The sequence below is a fragment of the Phragmites australis genome, chromosome 19 (assembly GCF_958298935.1).
Source record: "Phragmites australis chromosome 19, lpPhrAust1.1, whole genome shotgun sequence".
In the NCBI taxonomy this organism is placed as follows: Eukaryota; Viridiplantae; Streptophyta; class Magnoliopsida; order Poales; family Poaceae; genus Phragmites; species Phragmites australis.
Window position 1 is genome coordinate 4,884,879 of NC_084939.1, and position 16,829 is coordinate 4,901,707.

Here is a 16,829-nt window from a genome sequence, read left to right on the forward strand (position 1 = left end):
GGTAATGGAGGTACACAAATCTTGTTCCATAAATATCATTGACAATCTCCATCTTGATTTAGCAGATTAATTCTGATTGAACCAAAAATGTTCTTTGAGTTAACCTTTTGCAGCATACTATGTAACAATTCTGAGTGAACCAAGAAAGTTCTTTCAATTCACTATCTTTCATGCTGTCTTAAAAAATTTCAAAGGTGCAGATGTCCAGCATTTTTTTTGTTTACGTGTTACATCAGATGTCCAGCAGAGGTCATGTAAATGGCAGATCGCAGCTCCCCTGCGAGTGCCATTGTACCACAGCACCCACCCCCGACCCCTCAAAAGTTATCCCTCATGTGCCACTACTTCAAATTTTTTGAAATCCTTGAGTTTGCCACCTAAAAAGTTGGTTGACATGAACTTTCAGTGGCAGATCGAGTATTTTGATACCTGTCGATGGCATAAAGAAATTATCTCAAAAAAGTAACATTGTACACACAAAACATGATGCTAAGCAATTGTATGATCTGAATCGCGACAAAGCAATCCTGTTCGCATAATAATATAGTTGATTACAGCATAATATGGTGAAAAACTGCTGATTACAATGTGATCTGACAACAGAAAATCACTACTCCAATACTGGGATCTGACAAAACACTTAGACAGTCAATCATGTCAATAATGTGAGGTAACTAGCATGCAATTATTGGGACACAGAAGCTAAACAGGACAACTACATAACTGCATAACATCAGCAGCACATCACAGCTAAGCTGTTCCAACTACAAACTATATTTACATTTTACAACACCAGAACTGTCCTGTTAGCACATACATTGAGACGATGATCATGCCTAATCCTCGTTGTCGTAGTCCTCATCCTCATCAACTTGCACCGTCAGATGCCCAAAACCAGATGGTCCAACACCGATGTTTCCAATGGCATCTGGCATCGGCCAATCTGCCTGATGGTCGGTGTTCGCTTCTTCCACCTTCGAACTTGTATCTGGTGCAGCAGCTGATGGAGCCTCTACTGGAGGATGTGTACTTTGGGGTATGCTCTCATTGCCATGGATGGTCTCTGGAACTGTATCCTCTCCTGGTAAGGGCTCACCTTGTTCAGCGAACATGCTGCTCTCATCCTCGAATTGTACATAACCAACTTCCTTTCTCTTGGTTGGTGGTCGTCCTCGCCCTCTACCTCGACCTCTCCCACGCCCTCTGGGACTGATGTTTGAGCTTCTTATGGCCTGCAATAGAAAAGGTTTTGTTATCAAATCCATTACTAAAATATTGTTAATCAGGTGACCTGACAAATGTAGGCATACCATTTTGCTGGATCTTGATTCATCATTCTCTGGGTCACTGCCATTTGACTTTCTGAAAAGTGAATTTTAAGCAGTAGTTAGGTACTTGTTATAAAAAGTGAATTTCAAGCAGTAGTTAGGTACTTGTTACAATGAGTCATGAAAAGCTGATTATATCAACTGAATTTACCTTCTTCTAGGTAATCCTCTTTCATCTCCACAAGAGTCAGCACCACCGAGGTCTGGTACCTTGTTGACAACTTCAGTTAGGAAATCAAAAGAACTGTACCTCTTCACACACTGCTTCCTGAACACCTCAAAAGATAAATATGAAACCATTAGTCATCAATTGCTCAAAGTTTGAAACTCCAAGCATAAACTAATTGTGAACAAAAGATTAAAAGGTCACTTGTGTTTAACTAATAAAGCTGACAAATAAAAATGTAACATGAAGTAAAGAACAGATGACATCATACAACCTCAGTATAACAGCTGGCATTTCAAATTTTCAATTTTCAAGAAAACAAATTGACTTTCCGTCAAGATTAATCTCAATATAACAGCTCGCATTAAAAGATGAAATCTTAACTTATAAGAAGTTGGATGAACCCACACCCTAGACTCCTATGAGCAGGATAAGATACGTATATGCCCAGTTTCAATTTGGAGGATATATCTTCTCAACAAATCTCCTAGAGGCTAGAGCTCAAGTTCCAGAAACCACACTAGAGTAGCTTACAATGAAAACAAAAATACAAGTTTCCAATTGGTTACCAAAACCAACCTGATTTCATATTTAAAATCCAGATCTTAGAAGATTATTTTGAAGTCGAGACTTCCGCTGAAAGCGATCTGTTCATCGCTTCCTTCAGAGGTCAGGCAAAAACATTAGTTGAGTCTAATTTGAGTACCTTATCTTTTTCTATACAAATTAGTTGGCCATTGACAGGGACCGACCATTTCTCGAATCCCACCTACAGATATTATGAACATTAACTTAGACAACAGTTTTTTTTTTTTTAAAATAGTGCACTCTTACATCAGTGAATTTACAAACAAAACCTATACTCCAATTTCTCTTTCAAAGGGAACATGGATAGCCTGTAATGTGCAGTGGCATGGAATATGGAATAGTTATGTGAGGCATGAGTTATACATAATCAATTCTGGACAACTTATCCACCAACAAGATATCCATAACCCTTGCCAGTAACATATGCTTTGTAATTTACAGGAAATACTTGGATCCACTGCTATCGTATTTATAAAAAATCTTTTTCTCTGCAAAGGATTTGGGGGACAAATATTTTGGAAAAATTATATGTCAAACTAGATCTCAAACTTAGGAGATAAAGTCATTAACTGGCGAGAAATGGGTAAAATATCATGAAAAACACAAGACTTTTTTTTTTGGGCATACAAAGTTTAAAACTGCACATGTTAAGCAGTATACACAACAAGAAGGTAAGGTTTTCATGGCGTTTCAAGAGGTTTGTAGCTCCAAAGGGTTCAAACATCCAAAAATGAGTAAAACCTAGCACTTTAGGATTGTTAGATCCTTGAAGATATTTGGAAGCTTCGGTGTTCGGGAGAAGCCAGCCGAACTATAACATGTTATCAAGAATCAGAAGATGAATCATATCTAAGGTAGAGAAGATAAGAAAACAATCTCAGCTTCTCTATCACACCAAGATGCAATGTATTTAAAAAGATGCCAAAAAATAATGATATCATGCTTCAAAGTTCAAACATAGCAATTAGAAGCTTTCTGGTTTGAGCTTACCAGACGTGATAAATGAAAATCACTATTGAATGATTCATCTGAGTATATTATTAGACAAGTACTTGAAAACTTCCAAGATATCAATTGGTCTAAAAAACAAGGAAGGATACAATACATCGACGATAAAAATGTCAGGTGGTATCAACTCACAGGTGGAAGGAATTCAGTGTCTTTGCACCACTTTGAAGAGTAATTTCGTAAGTCCGGTCAATTAAATCTTGCAAAAACAGTTCAAGCGCCCTCGCTGCATGCAAACAATAAATAATAATGTCAGAAATTCAATTTATATGCTTCACCATGATTCCAACTAATAGTTACAACATATACAGAACTATAACAGAAAGCACAGATGCCCGAAAACTCAGAATTTTTTTTGAAAATGTTGACCAAACAACCTCATCTCCTCATATAAAGTATAAGTTGATTTTTTCTTTTTTATAATAATTAGTGTGATAAGAATGAACATGAAAACAGTTTGTCCAGAAAACTATTAGCCAGATGGCCAGACATCGAACTATATGACAAAAAAAAAAAGATAATTGTGGGGTTCTTTCTGACAGGAGCCGGCAATCGTAGGTAAATTTAAAATATTACCTTTCGGTTCAAATGCTGACAAAGAGCATCCTTTTTGCTTGTTTTATTGAAATAATAATACTAGATTATTGTGGAACGACAATGCAAATATGTACATCAATGCAAGAACACAAATATTGTTGTGGAACTTACAAACTAAAACAGGCACCGCTTGTGCTATCTTGCCAACATCCTCATCTGCTTGCATTATCTTTTTGATCCGCGCCTATCATAACAGAGAACATAGTTAGGGGATAACTTAACACCATTACAACAGTACAAATATTTGAAAAATCAAATTCTCCAATACATTGCATAACATGGAGTTAGTGCATTGTATACCACAAAAACACTAAGGCAAACACTCAAAATTATCTAGGAAAGGTACCCATCCTGTAGTAATAAGCACAGATATCAAAACCTAAAACTTCCAGCAATCAATACAGACACCAAAAGAAGTTGTTAGAACCGTGTTATTCCATATAAAAATATAATCATGAGTGTGATTTCGTTAAAATGCCCAAAAAAGTATGATATTATTCAGCTAAATACACTAGAAGATGCTACTGCAGCACACACCATACTAGTCTGTGCAGTTTGGAACTTCAACTCATGTTAGCCTCATGACAACAGAACAATGAGAGGGTTTTGAAGATTCAAACTAACACAAGAGATCACAATAAATGCTGCAAATATCGAATTCCGCTGCTTAAGCACTCAAGCACTACACCGCAATTAACAATCTTCATAGATGCTCACGTGTTCAGGAGACCTCGGGAACAACCAAGCATGCTAACTGCATATTGGACCACAAAACTTCAGTACACCTTTTGCATCTTGGAAGCGGGAGAGCATCTGAACCAACAGCACTGCAACATCGGACTAAGCAGTTCCCTCATCGTAAATTTGCACTCACAAGAACTAACTACTAGATAGACACGAGCAAGTGCTCAAGGATCTATCCCTTCGTTGAACACAAAGACCACGAGTGAGTCCTCAATAATAGTTCGCTTCACCAAACAAATATCACGTTCACCTAGAGACAATAGAACAGTGAAAGGTCTCATTATTTCGAAGGTTCCTACCAGAACGAAAGAGAAATCCCACGACATAGGTTGCACACGTCGAAATCCCACTGCATACGCACTCCGGCACTAGATCACACACCGAAGCTCCCCAGCAATACACGCTCTATATTCAGGAGATCTCACAACAAAACCGCAGTGCAACCAGCGGACCTCGATAACAAATCTAGTGCATCTGACGCATCACGGAAGCCTAGCGACAACAGAGCAAAACCTATAGCGCACCGAGATCGCACCAGTCTGTTCCGTCAACAAGAACTTAGACGGTTACACTCACCAGAAGTCCAGAACAGAACCGATTAGTCTGCTGCGAGCGCCCATGAATCTTGTACCTCCACCAAAGCCAATCCCCCAAACTACCGATCTCACCTCACCTCACCTCCACACAACACGGACCCAGAGAGCCCATGAATCTTGTTCCTCCACCAAAGCCAGTCCCCCCCAAACTACCGATCTCACCTCACCACACAACACGGACCCAGAACCAACCACAAAATTCCCAACCTCCTCAGTTCAAAACCAGGAGAAACAAACCCAAAAAAAAAGAGGGAAAAAACAAAAAAAACGAATTAATTTCCCCGCGCGCGCAAGAGAGAGAGCACAGGAGCCGATCTACACCCTGCGCCCCATGGCGCGTCACCTCGCACAACGTGCCGAACCTCTCCCCTGCGACCAGAGAGATCCACCGCGCGGCAAGCTTCCCCAACCCAGATCGGATCACGAGCGCGCGGATCAGAGCGAGAGAAACAGAGACGGGGGGGGGGGGGGGAGGAGCTCGGAGATGGATACGAACCGCGGGGAACCGGGTGCCCAGCTTCTTCCTCATCTCCGCCTCCGCCGCCTCGCCTCCGCGCTCGGGCTCGACGATGCTATCGCGGTCAGCTTTCCCTTTTTCTTTTTCTTTTTCTTTTTCTTTTTCGAGTTTGGACGCTTCGTTTTCTTTTCTTCTTCTCGCCTCGCCACGGCCGCCAGGTCGCACCACGCCCGACGTGTCACGGCGTCACCCTCCTCTCGAGGCGCTCGTGTTCGCATCACATCACGGTAGGAGGCTGGCGGAGTGGGCTGGGCCGGAGTTTATTGGGCCGATATGAAGTTCGGGCTGGAATGGCCTGGCCTGGTTTATAGTTAAAGATCATTCTAAAAAAAGAGTGGAGATAGCAAAATCGTGTTTCTATACTTATAAAACGGACGAGTCGTAGTAGATTTAAACGATCTCTAACATATATCTTACATGATCAAACAGTTTATAATCAAAGTTGATCCTGTTTCTTCTCTCTCAATTGTTTGAAAACCTATAATTAATAGGCATTATTAGTATTTAAAAGTATTAATACATTATTATTTCTTTTCATCATTATTTTATTTCTATCTATAGAGATGCATTCTCAATTTTTTTTTTCAATTATTATTTTCCTATGATTTTTTTAATCTCATAACAATATTATTGACCTCACATGTTTAAGTTGTTACTACTCGTAGGTAATGCTCATGCCCACACAACGATAGACACAATGATATGTAGAATTATTTTCTGCATATCATACTAAAATGAAAAGGCAAAATAACCACGAATATGTTGCGTTGCGCTAAGGAACCTTTTTGAGTTAAGAATATTGGCCGATTCATATAAAACTTTGCTGTAATAATTCAAAAGGCGGACATTTTAAAACCTAAGTAGTTAGTATAAGTAAAAAATACTTTGAAAAGCTAACATAGCGCCAATCGGAACTTCAGCCCGCTAGTGGCAGAACCTGCTTCAACAATAAGTTGAGCATTATCCTTCAAAGCCATTTCAACAAGAACGAGCAAATGCATCCAAGGAATATAACTTCAATCCCTCATCTACAAATGTTTATAGATTAGAATTAATAAATTAATAATGTCCTCATTCTCTGCTAACTGAAATGTTCTACGACTCTTGCAAGCTACACGATCATCAACAAGATGCTAAGCTGACAAATTTGATATTATACATGACTACAGAATCATATTCCCTAATGTTTCACCAACACTGAAGCTAACAGATGTTTTTTCCCGAATAAATAAAAGCTCTATCATCTCTCACACACAAATAAACGTCACAAGATAAAACCTCTGAACAACTGACTACATCCACAGACACATCGAATTTACAGAGTCAACATGAAGCTGAACCTATATGGTCAGAATTGATTCCACCTTATCTGGGGCACGCGAATCAATCGCTCTCCTTTTCGGCATCTGCACACATGTACAGAAATGTTATTCAGGATTAGAATAAGAAGTTGCATTTCTAGATAGTGCTCAGGTTGCTGGTGCACCAAGGCTTTCATAAAAGCATTGGATGTCCAGTGGTGGTAAGAAGCAGAAACATTTGAATAAGGAAAAAGACAACCAAGCAACCAGCTGTGCGTATAAAGATCAAATGCAGGAAATGCAACTGATTAAGATACCAAACCATATGATAGTATAAATATAAGAGAACCTACTGATGCTTTCATAAAGAATAGCATGGTGGGAAGATACTCTGATGCCTTGCACCCTTAACTATGAGAATGTGAATCCCATTCGACCACTGATTGCTACTTTTGTATTGAGCAGTGTTGCCCAAGCTGCTAGGCTTGGTGCCGCCTTGGGCCTAGGTACCACCTAGGTGCCCGGACTTCATAGAGGAGGGTAGGGATGATCAGACATGGTGGGGGAAGGAGCAAGGAGAGGAGGAGAAATGGGGAGATGAGAAAAGAGGAGAGACCTACCAGGCTCCTGGAGCGCACCTGGGCATGCCCACAAGGCCTAATTTGAACCCCTAACCCTAGAACCTTCTCCCTGCTCAACCTTCCTCAGCCGCCACTTCTCCTTTGCTTCTGCCCCTCAGCCGCTAATGCCTCCTCCACTTCACTCGCTCCTCCACCCTCCTCTCATGCAGCCTATGCTTCATGACTACCACTGCCGCTTCAATATCACCAGCGTCCTAGATGCGAAGGGGAAGCGACGACGGCCAAGCTACAGAGAGGGAGGAGCAGTCTAGTGTCATGGAGATGGCAGGGAGGCAGATTTGACCGGCAGCTTCCTAGACTGCTCATTATGTGGGAATCGCTGTGATGACCCGCCGCCTACCGATTAGGTGACCGCCTTCAACAAAACTGGTGTTGAGTAATTTTTTCAAATAACATACCAAACATAGTTGCAAAAAGCATCACCAGGCTTTGTGGCACACAAGCTGCGAAACCCCTATGTTGAGTTAAGGCCACGATAATCATAGAGCACCATGATGGACATTCTTAACTTGCTAGCTGTGCAAGAATCTTAAGATGTGACATACAATACATGCTAAACTTGCTTAGAAACTGTTGCATTCTTAGAACTGTTAGTGTTAAATAATAGTACATAGTCCTTTGGATATCCTCCATTCCAAAAGTCATGTGGAATTCCTCCATTTGAAAAAGGGAAAGTGCCGAAGGATCCAAAAGCTACCAGATTCTCCATGAAATCAATAGCAACTAGCTCTAGGGACATAGTCTAAGGATTTTTCATGATACCGTCTACTGAAGTGATGAATATGAGTGTTTCCTGAGCACATACTCAGCCTGTACGCAGGTCAGCTTCAAGAATTTCTCCACGGAAGTGAGGCACTGAGGCATGCTGCTGTGTGTATTGCAGAAGCTGCCAAGGTCTTCTTCTTCTTTTTCTTTAAGGCAGGCCATCAGGATTAAACGTCAAACCAAGTCATCGATATAATGGCAAGAAACACCAAGCTGGTGACAAAGGCCCTTAGTGATTTGCTACTTATTTGACCCAGTTTCATGATCCAAACATACAGGTGTCACTGATGTGGGCCTGACAGGCTGGGCTTACAGGCTGAACGGTGGGCTATCTCCAAGCCCACTCGGATGAAGAGGCAACGCTACATATGGAAGCCAGCAACAGCGAGCAGGGCATCGACGAAGAATAGACACCAAAGGCATTAGCCTATGCTCTAACCCCAATCTCGTGCGCTTGCTTCTAATCCCAGCCTTGACTCTTCCCTTCCCAGTCTAGATTCCTATCCCCAGTCTATGCTTCCATTTCTCCCCAAATTGTATCCCTAATACTTGTTATCCGGAGTTCGAGTATCTCTATTGTGTTCGGTGCTGTTGGTGAATCGGTGCTTGTGCTTGGATCGTGACAACAGGTCACCTTTTAAAGTCATCAATATAGTTTTGTAACTTGTTCGTTTAAATAGGATAATTAAGGCAAGAACATAGATTTGATGGAGTAGTCCCACGATAAAAAGGATTGGAGTAGCGAGGTCATCTTCAGGATCCTTGCAAAATTGTTGATCCAGTTGTAATACCTTGCCTCAGTGCATAATTTGTTTTTTTTGGCAAGTTTGGCATGTTCAACATGACAGGTTTAAAGGAAAGTCCTTCCTAAATTGTAGGTTGACATGAACTGAAATGTAGCAATTCTGAAGAAAATACAGCACAAACTTAAACTGCAATCTATATCAACACAAAAGAAACTGTAAATAACAAAGCTGAAAACAACATATTTAGATGTAATAGATTATTGAATCATACCGTCAGCAGATCCTTCAGCTTCTGCATTGTCATTGTCACCTTTGCCTCCAGCCTCTACATTTTCCTCATCATCTTCACCATCGTCTTCTGCACCATCTTCATCGTCATCTTCGTCACTATCAGCTTCTATTTTAGGTGTTGGCAGGGGTATGAAACTCGATGTGGCTTTCCGGCGAGAACTCGTGATAATATTACTCATGTCTATGCCCTCAAGTTCCTTTGCTCTTTCCTTTCTCTTCTTCACTGCTTTAATTTCTGTGCAAACAGAGGATAACAAGCATGTCCAATGATTATGGCACACTTCAAGTAATTATATGCACATTTCTACTTGAGTCCAAAGTGAGGAAACTAGTATGCCAGAGAGATCAGCCCAACACAGTCCATGCCTTTGGGAACTAACAATTTCTGTAATGTTCAAAGCTTGGGAGAAAGATAAAGGAAAATAATGATTACCAAATATCATACTCATCCAAGTAGAAAACAAAAGGAAATAAACAACAGAAGTTTCTGTAAATAATTTATTAGAGTTAATTCAACAAGAGTGCTGACCTTTTTCAGAAGGATTTTTCGATAATCCTTCCTTTTCAAGTATATCCTCTAACTCCTTTATCAAACAGGCTTCACGCTTGTTCTCAGGAGCCTGCTTTGCTCTCCGGTACACAGTAGGTGGGATACTAATATAAAGGAAAGATATTAGTGAATTTATCATTTTTAAATCATAGAGTGGATTCATGTATGCGTAAGTACCTCATTCCACAAGATTTGACTATCGACTTCAGATGTTCTACCTGCTTCCCATAAGCTGGTGCTGATTGTCGTTTTCTCTGCACATCAAGATATGACACAAGTTTTCAGAACATGCAATAAAGTATGCCGAAAGTTCCAAGCAGAAAACCTTGTTCTCTTCCTCAGCGGATGAATGGGAATTATCCTCTTCTGCTGAAATTCCACCCTGTTCTTGTGTACTTCTGTCTCGATCTCGTTTTGCTACCTTTTTAGCCTTTGGAGTTGATAGTTTCTTCGCATCTGCAACTTTTTTCTGCCTTTTGACAACTTTACCCTTCTCAGCCCTTCTCTTTTTTGGCCTTGTATCCTCGTCACTGTCTTCCATCTCACTCAGACTATCATTTAATTTAGAGGTGCCAGAGCCTCCGCGGACTCTTTTAGAGCCTTTGCTTGTTTTTTGGTCTGCATCCTTACGAAATCCAGTTTCACTATGTTTCTTTGTCCCATTTGCAGGTTCTTGCAAAACCTGACGCACAGAGGAAAAAAAGAAACAGAACCTGAGAATTTTCATATCCTAGAACTATTTCAACCACAACGGTCAAACCAAATTCGATCCAAAGAAAGACATATTTCTAACGCATATGTTAAACACACCTTGTCTAATTCTGTGGTAATAAAGTTCTTGTAGGCATCCAAAGCTTTCTTCTCAAGCTTGAGATCTTCTTCTAAGGTCCGACGAACTCCTTGTAAAGTAAGAATTCTGCATTGCTTTCAATTTGTGAATACATGCTGAATAGCCAAATGTAAAAAAAAAAATCAGGTAAAGTGGACATTTAATATATACAAAAATGGGTACTGAATATATCCAAAAATATCATTCCAGGAAAAAACCATAAAATGCTATTTTCTATTTCAGAGGCAGCATTTTCATGGTCCAAAATCAAGTGTTCAAACCAGAATCATTTAATATACAACACTAAATAAGTAAATACATTATAGGAAAAACAATATTATTAGGACAGGATTAGGAGAAATCCAAAGTTGGGACATGTCTCATTCTCATACATCAATAACCAGCAGTGCACTGTATAATGCAATCCAATTCCCAGCAAAAAGCCCATTATAGTTGCTCCATAATTCAAAGGATTGCTTTGCATACTACTACAACAACAACAACAACCTTTGTCCCAAGCAATTTGGGGTAGGCTAGAGATGAAACCCACAAGATCCAACTAAAAAGATGATGTGAAAACAATAATGATAATAAATATACTAGTAATAGTAACAAAATAAAAGATATAACGGTATAAGGGGACTGATGCATATAATCCAGAATTGCAGTCTCTGCTTCTACACCTACTAGTGCTAATCAATTGCATAGTTACAACACTACTGCAATAGCAAATTATTTTGCTAATTTCTAAGTTGCCCGTTAGAGCTGGCCAACAGGGCTGTGCCTACTGGGCCAGCCTGAGACCCGCTACTGTAGGCACAGCCCAGGCACGGCACGAGTCGTCGGCACAGCCCGACCCCGCTGCTACGGGCCGGGCACGGCTCGGAGCCGTTGGCTCGTGGCGTCAGCCTGGCTGAGCACGACCGGCACGCGGGTTAACGGGTTGTAGCTGGCCTGTTTAACCCGTTAACCCGATTTTTTTGAAATTTCTAGCCGTTTTATGACCGTTTGTGCTCCAAAAAATTCCATTTTTTTTTTTTGCAAAATGCACCATTTTCACCTATAAATAGAGCACATCCTGCCCTCCTATTCCACACCAGCAACAACATTTGCTCTCTTGTTTCCTCCTCTTATTCTTTTGTCCCAAAGTTCTTGAGAATTAATGATAATTTGGCAAAATTAGTTTGAATTGCTGCAAAAAAATCTGAAAATTTTCAACACCATCATCCTACTGTCTTGAAGAAATCTTGGTGATTTTTTGCATCGATGTTCTTTCTTGTTTCTTCCTTTTTTTTGTTTTATTATTTGATTATTTCTCTTTTCTAACTCCAAATATTTGATTTTTTTAGTGCCATTCAACGATTATTCTACTTATTATACTAATGTTCGTTCTAAGTTATTCGATGTTTATAATAAATATGAAACAAAGTATGCCGGAGTTCGCCTACAATGACCTCCACTAACATCCACAGCAAGTAAAAAGACGACAACGTGGGAAAAAAATATTTGGTGGAGGTTCTTCATCAAGAAGTTCAGACTTTCGTCACGATCGTCTACGAGCGCCAGAATTCCAACATCAAGAGGGGAGCTAACATCCTTCATCGACAGCGATGTTATCAGCCATGAACATGAAAATTTCAACATACTGCAATGATGGCATGATCACAAGACGAATTATCTGGTGATTTCACGGTTACCACGAGATTTATTAACGTTTCTCGTATCTACAGTTTCTTCGGAGGCTACCCTTCAGTCTTACTGGAAGGATAATCAAAGAGAGAAGAACAAATCTCACAAATAAGATGATAGACATACTCACTATAGTAAAAGAATGGGAACAAGCTGAAACGCGAATGTAACACACTGCAAAGAACACTGAGCTTGAAGCTTACATTAACAAATTTGTATCTAGATGTTGATGTGAACGAGTAATTTTTAATTTTCTAAGCTAGGTTGTACTCTTTTTTCCTTTATTAGAAAGGTTTTTAATGAGACAACTTATCAATAAAGCTCATTTTTAGAATTAATTATGTGTCCATATTATTTCTAATTTGACTTTTCTTGATTTTTTCAAAAACTAACCCGTCACCGACCAAATTGGCCCATAAATAGCCACCATCGACACTATCCACAAAACCACTCACGAGCTCATGGTCTCTAATTCTCTATCTTGCTATCTCTCTTTTGCTACTTGCTACTTTGCTAGCTACTTCAATAAATCAAATCTATATTTCCATTCATGGATCAAGACGCCGAGAACTCGCGTGCATGGTCATCAATATGACAACATTTTGAAAAGATCTACAGAGAAATAGACGGGAAACATGTAAGATTTGCTAAGTGTAATATATGCAGTAATGAATTATATGCAAGATCTACAAGTGAAACGGGACACTTGAGGAAGTATATTACATGTTACAAAAAAAAAATTTGGAGTTCCTAATGAAACCGTGTAATTTTCTGAGCATATTACAGGTTGTACTATTTTTTCCTTCTAGTAGAAAGGTTTTTAACGAAACAACCAATCAATAAAGCTTATTTTTATATATTTTCTTTTTTCTTTTTATTTTTGAATTTTTGAGCTATTATTTTTTGAAATTTTCTATTTTCGGAGGATTTTTTCACAGCCGAGTCGACCGTGCTACTGTGCCGCAAATATGCTTGGGCCGGCCCGGCCCGGCACGATTGGTCATGGGCCGTGCCGTGGGCCGTGCCTCTGGCACAACCTGTTACCTTAACCGGGCCTGACAGCTTATGCCTTAACCTGGCCGTGCCTAGCCGGGCCCATGCTGGGCCGGCCTGTCAGGCCCATTTGGACAGGTATGTTGCCCGTTGCCCTGTTCCAAATTAATGCAATCATATCCATAACTCCATATTAACAAAGGACTACTATGATACTCAATTTTACTACCTTAGTCCATAAAGTATATTAACTAAGGTCAAGTAAGGTTCATGGTGAGCATCCCTTTGTCAAAAAAAAATTCATATTTATTTCAGCACTTGCTACACAAAGCAAGAAATGGGAAGCGTACAACCACGAGCCCACGAGATACGCAAGCACACCATGTAACAATTTAGTATTCTCTTCAAAAGAATATTAGGTCACTGCAGGTAGCTCAATTCAATTGATTTCTACATGCTCCAAAATCACAGTTCTCTAAAGTTTCTACCAGCTGCGACTAATACGGCCCCACATATCCAGTTCTCAGTATCATATATTATTTATTACACAGAAGATTCCCCACTCAAAGATCAATATCGACCAGCGCGAAATCCAACCTTTCAACCATGTATTTATATCTCTGTTTATTGCACTCATCCAGCACCATCCTTTACTCATGATAATTAATGGTCAACCAAAGGGAGCATCAAATATATCCTTTTTTAACCCTTTCCAGCTACTTCACCACAAGATATGCAATAAATTGAAGTTTTCCAACTAAAATACTCTAGTCACAAAACGTTGACACTTTTCTACTTTTCACGACCTCCAAGATGCAATGTTGATCACTAATTTTACCAAAGTACTAAAAATCTATAGCACTATGAAAGTACTTTTGATGATGTATCTGTTTATGTCATTTTATGTTCAGTGCCACATACATTAATGCACAAAAGTTGGTAAGTTTGATAAACTAACACATGAAAATTTCAGACATATCACATATGTGTCAACTTTTAATGAGAAAAATACATCGATGGCTACTAGTTGAGGACACATACTCAGAGTTCTTTCTAAAATAAGAAGCCCTTTTGCCAATGGCTTCTTTTATCATGTCTTCACTTATATCACCACTGCAAGCTTGATCCTTTTCTCCCTCTGGATCCTTTTCTGTCTCACTGGATCTTACGATTTGTTCATCAGCACTGGAGGACATTTTGTTTGAGTCAGTCGGTTCAACATCCTCTAACCCTTCTTTGGATAAATGACCAGCTTCAGCCTTCTCCGATGCATTCTTATATGTGTTCTCATCATCAGAACCAGAAAAAACCTGGTATAGTAATTAGACCAAAAAAAGCACGTAAAAAACTATAAATGAGTAATCAAAGACAACTGACTGTTAAAAAAATACTGAAAAAACACAAGATGACAGGTTTTAGCTGGGAATAAAAGTTGCAAATAGCACCAGGAAAACTAATTTCATGAACTTCCTAGATTAAAGAACAAGGGAACTAGTCATCTAAATGAGCAACACTGCCGCCATTTAAAATTTAATATATTAGAGAACCTAAGTTCCCAACCTAGTCAAAGCTCCGTGACTACTAAATATATGAAACCAAAGCTTGACATTTGTAATACTAACATGACATCATCTGTTGAGCTGCAGTAACTTTCTCCTAACAAACATAATCACCATTCAACATCTTCCCCTATATGTGAACTTAATGCACAGAAGATAATGCCTGAAGAACCATGCTACTCCTACTCACGGGTAATGATTGTATTTTATATTTCTTATAGGAAAAGAAAAATACATGAATCTCATAAATTTCATTGTCGGCACAAGATATGATTAACCAGAATACTTGGCATATGCACATGGTAGGCTTGGACAAATATTGTCAAAACCAGGGAGTGGTAAAATAGACTATCTATTTTCGAAATCCATTTGGTTTCATCACAGACAATCGCCATGCCTAAAAAGAAAAAACTGAATATATTGAATAATTATGTAAAAGCCCACCAATTTTGAGCAAAATATCTTTATCTTATTAGCAAAAACCAGTTTGATAAGTCTGTTAAATTAAGCTGCTTACAGCAATATCAACTATGGCATTTTCCCCCTTTTCCGAAAGACGAAAAATGTACAAATATGAATAAAGTTGGATATACAGAAAACCATGGCAACACTTTTAAAAGGATAGCTCCATGAACTGTTGACCATACCTTGTCTACGCATTTCTTTATAAACTTTTTATGGGCATCGAGTGAATATATCTCCAAACCCAGGTCCTTTTCCAGTGCTCTCCTAACGCCTTCAAGGGTCAAGGAGCTGAAACAGAAAATCTCTTGAGTAAGCGATACATTCATCCTTGTTAAAGCTGAAAAGGTTCGAATTCACGTTAAACCACATCACCTCAAAAACTATAGCCATCGGATCAATCTCAAACAAAATATTAACCATCAGATCATGAATAAGTCTGATAAGTCAGTTAAATTTTGGCTAGGGATTTGAGAGGCTGGCGGGGAGAGAGATAATGCGGGAGAGGAGGGTAGAGATAAGTGCTTTGATCTGAGTCAGCAAGAGGGCCATATTGAATCCTCATCGGCATGACCACGTGTGCAAAATCACCATGGAAACAGCCGAAGGACTGATGTCGACCGGTTTCGGGAGATGAGGGACCAAACTTAACCGGAATAAGAGTTGAAGGACCAAAGTTGGACTTTTTCCAAAAAATAACTCTAAGTTTCTATCCCCCACCCAACCCCTAAAACCCTAGGCGCTGCAGGGTGCCGCAAGAACAACACTGCATTTAGAAGACCACTGATTCAGGAATCGTCACCACCGCTCGCCTTCTCCTCCTACCCATCAGCTCACCGCGACAGAAGAAACCCCGCCCCGACCCGCCCTGCCCGGCCAAAACCCTCCTCCCTCTGCGCACGACCCTAGCAAGCGAGAGCGCACTATCGACCGACCTACCAATCGAGACCCGGTGAAGCGCCCCCAATTCCAAACAAGCGCGAACACGCCCGCAGCAGCTGCAGACCCGTCCGTGGGCCGGAACCCTAGGCGCGCAAAACCCTAGAGGGCGGGCGCAGGGGACAACACAACGAAACCACAGGCCGAGAAGGGGAGAGGAGGAGGAGGAGGAGGAGGCGTGCTTACTCGGCCTGCTTCTTGAAGTCGCGGACGCGGGCGCGCATGGCCTTCTCGATCTCCGCCTCCCTCTCGCGCGCCACGGCGCCGGCTTCCACCTCCATGCGGGCGGTGGCTGCCGCTGTCCCGTCGCTTCACTGCTGCCGTTTCTGGCTTTGCGCAGCAGCGGAGGGAAAAAAACCGCCGGGCGATTGACGGGTCGGGTTGGTGGTCGCTGTTGGGCCGGGCCTCGCCGGGCCGGTCGGCCACGTCTCGCTTCCAGATTCGTGTTCGGTCGATCTAAAGTCATGAGAGAAGGGATTATATGAGGAAAGTAATTATAGGATTAAAAATAATTTTTAGG

General features: G+C 40.5%; 2 protein-coding genes across 3 annotated transcripts; both read right to left on the bottom strand.

Annotated features, from left to right (window-relative positions):
* Window positions 1-497: 497 nt before the first annotated feature.
* Window positions 498-5,683, bottom strand: LOC133900803 (uncharacterized). The gene is made up of 6 exons (XM_062342048.1): window positions 5,524-5,683; window positions 3,799-3,871; window positions 3,223-3,316; window positions 1,480-1,596; window positions 1,311-1,362; window positions 498-1,232 (listed from the first exon to the last, which is right to left on the bottom strand). Exons 1-6 carry the CDS (start codon window positions 5,554-5,556, stop codon window positions 837-839), a joined length of 765 nt encoding a protein of 254 aa, XP_062198032.1. The 5' UTR covers window positions 5,557-5,683; the 3' UTR covers window positions 498-836.
* A 980-nt stretch (window positions 5,684-6,663) lies between these two features.
* On the bottom strand, window positions 6,664-16,658 carry LOC133900395 (uncharacterized). Of its 2 annotated transcripts, XM_062341514.1 has the most exons (9): window positions 16,496-16,658; window positions 15,556-15,661; window positions 14,391-14,659; window positions 10,649-10,754; window positions 10,164-10,520; window positions 10,016-10,092; window positions 9,818-9,942; window positions 9,269-9,523; window positions 6,664-6,950 (listed from the first exon to the last, which is right to left on the bottom strand). In XM_062341514.1, the coding sequence occupies exons 1-9, from the start codon at window positions 16,588-16,590 to the stop codon at window positions 6,928-6,930; spliced, it is 1,413 nt and encodes a 470-aa protein (XP_062197498.1). In that variant the 5' UTR covers window positions 16,591-16,658; the 3' UTR covers window positions 6,664-6,927. The 2 variants fall into 2 exon arrangements, with proteins under 2 accessions (XP_062197498.1, XP_062197499.1); XM_062341515.1 differs by lacking the exons at window positions 6,664-6,950; window positions 9,269-9,523 and adding an exon at window positions 9,544-9,673.
* Between the last annotated feature and the right edge of the window lie 171 nt (window positions 16,659-16,829).

Coding starts and splice junctions, on each gene's coding strand:
- LOC133900803 (XM_062342048.1), bottom strand. CDS start 5,556: ATGAGGAAGAAGCTGGGCACCCGGTTCCCCGCG. Junction 3,872..5,523: donor TGGGCACCCGGTTCCCCGCG/GTTCGTATCCAT, acceptor CTGTTATGATAG/GCGCGGATCAAAAAGATAAT. Junction 1,363..1,479: donor AGAGGATTACCTAGAAGAAG/GTAAATTCAGTT, acceptor TTCACTTTTCAG/AAAGTCAAATGGCAGTGACC.
- LOC133900395 (XM_062341514.1), bottom strand. CDS start 16,590: ATGGAGGTGGAAGCCGGCGCCGTGGCGCGCGAGAGGGAGGCGGAGATC. Junction 10,521..10,648: donor TTACCACAGAATTAGACAAG/GTGTGTTTAACA, acceptor TCTGTGCGTCAG/GTTTTGCAAGAACCTGCAAA. Junction 9,524..9,817: donor GAAAAATCCTTCTGAAAAAG/GTCAGCACTCTT, acceptor CTGTTTGCACAG/AAATTAAAGCAGTGAAGAAG.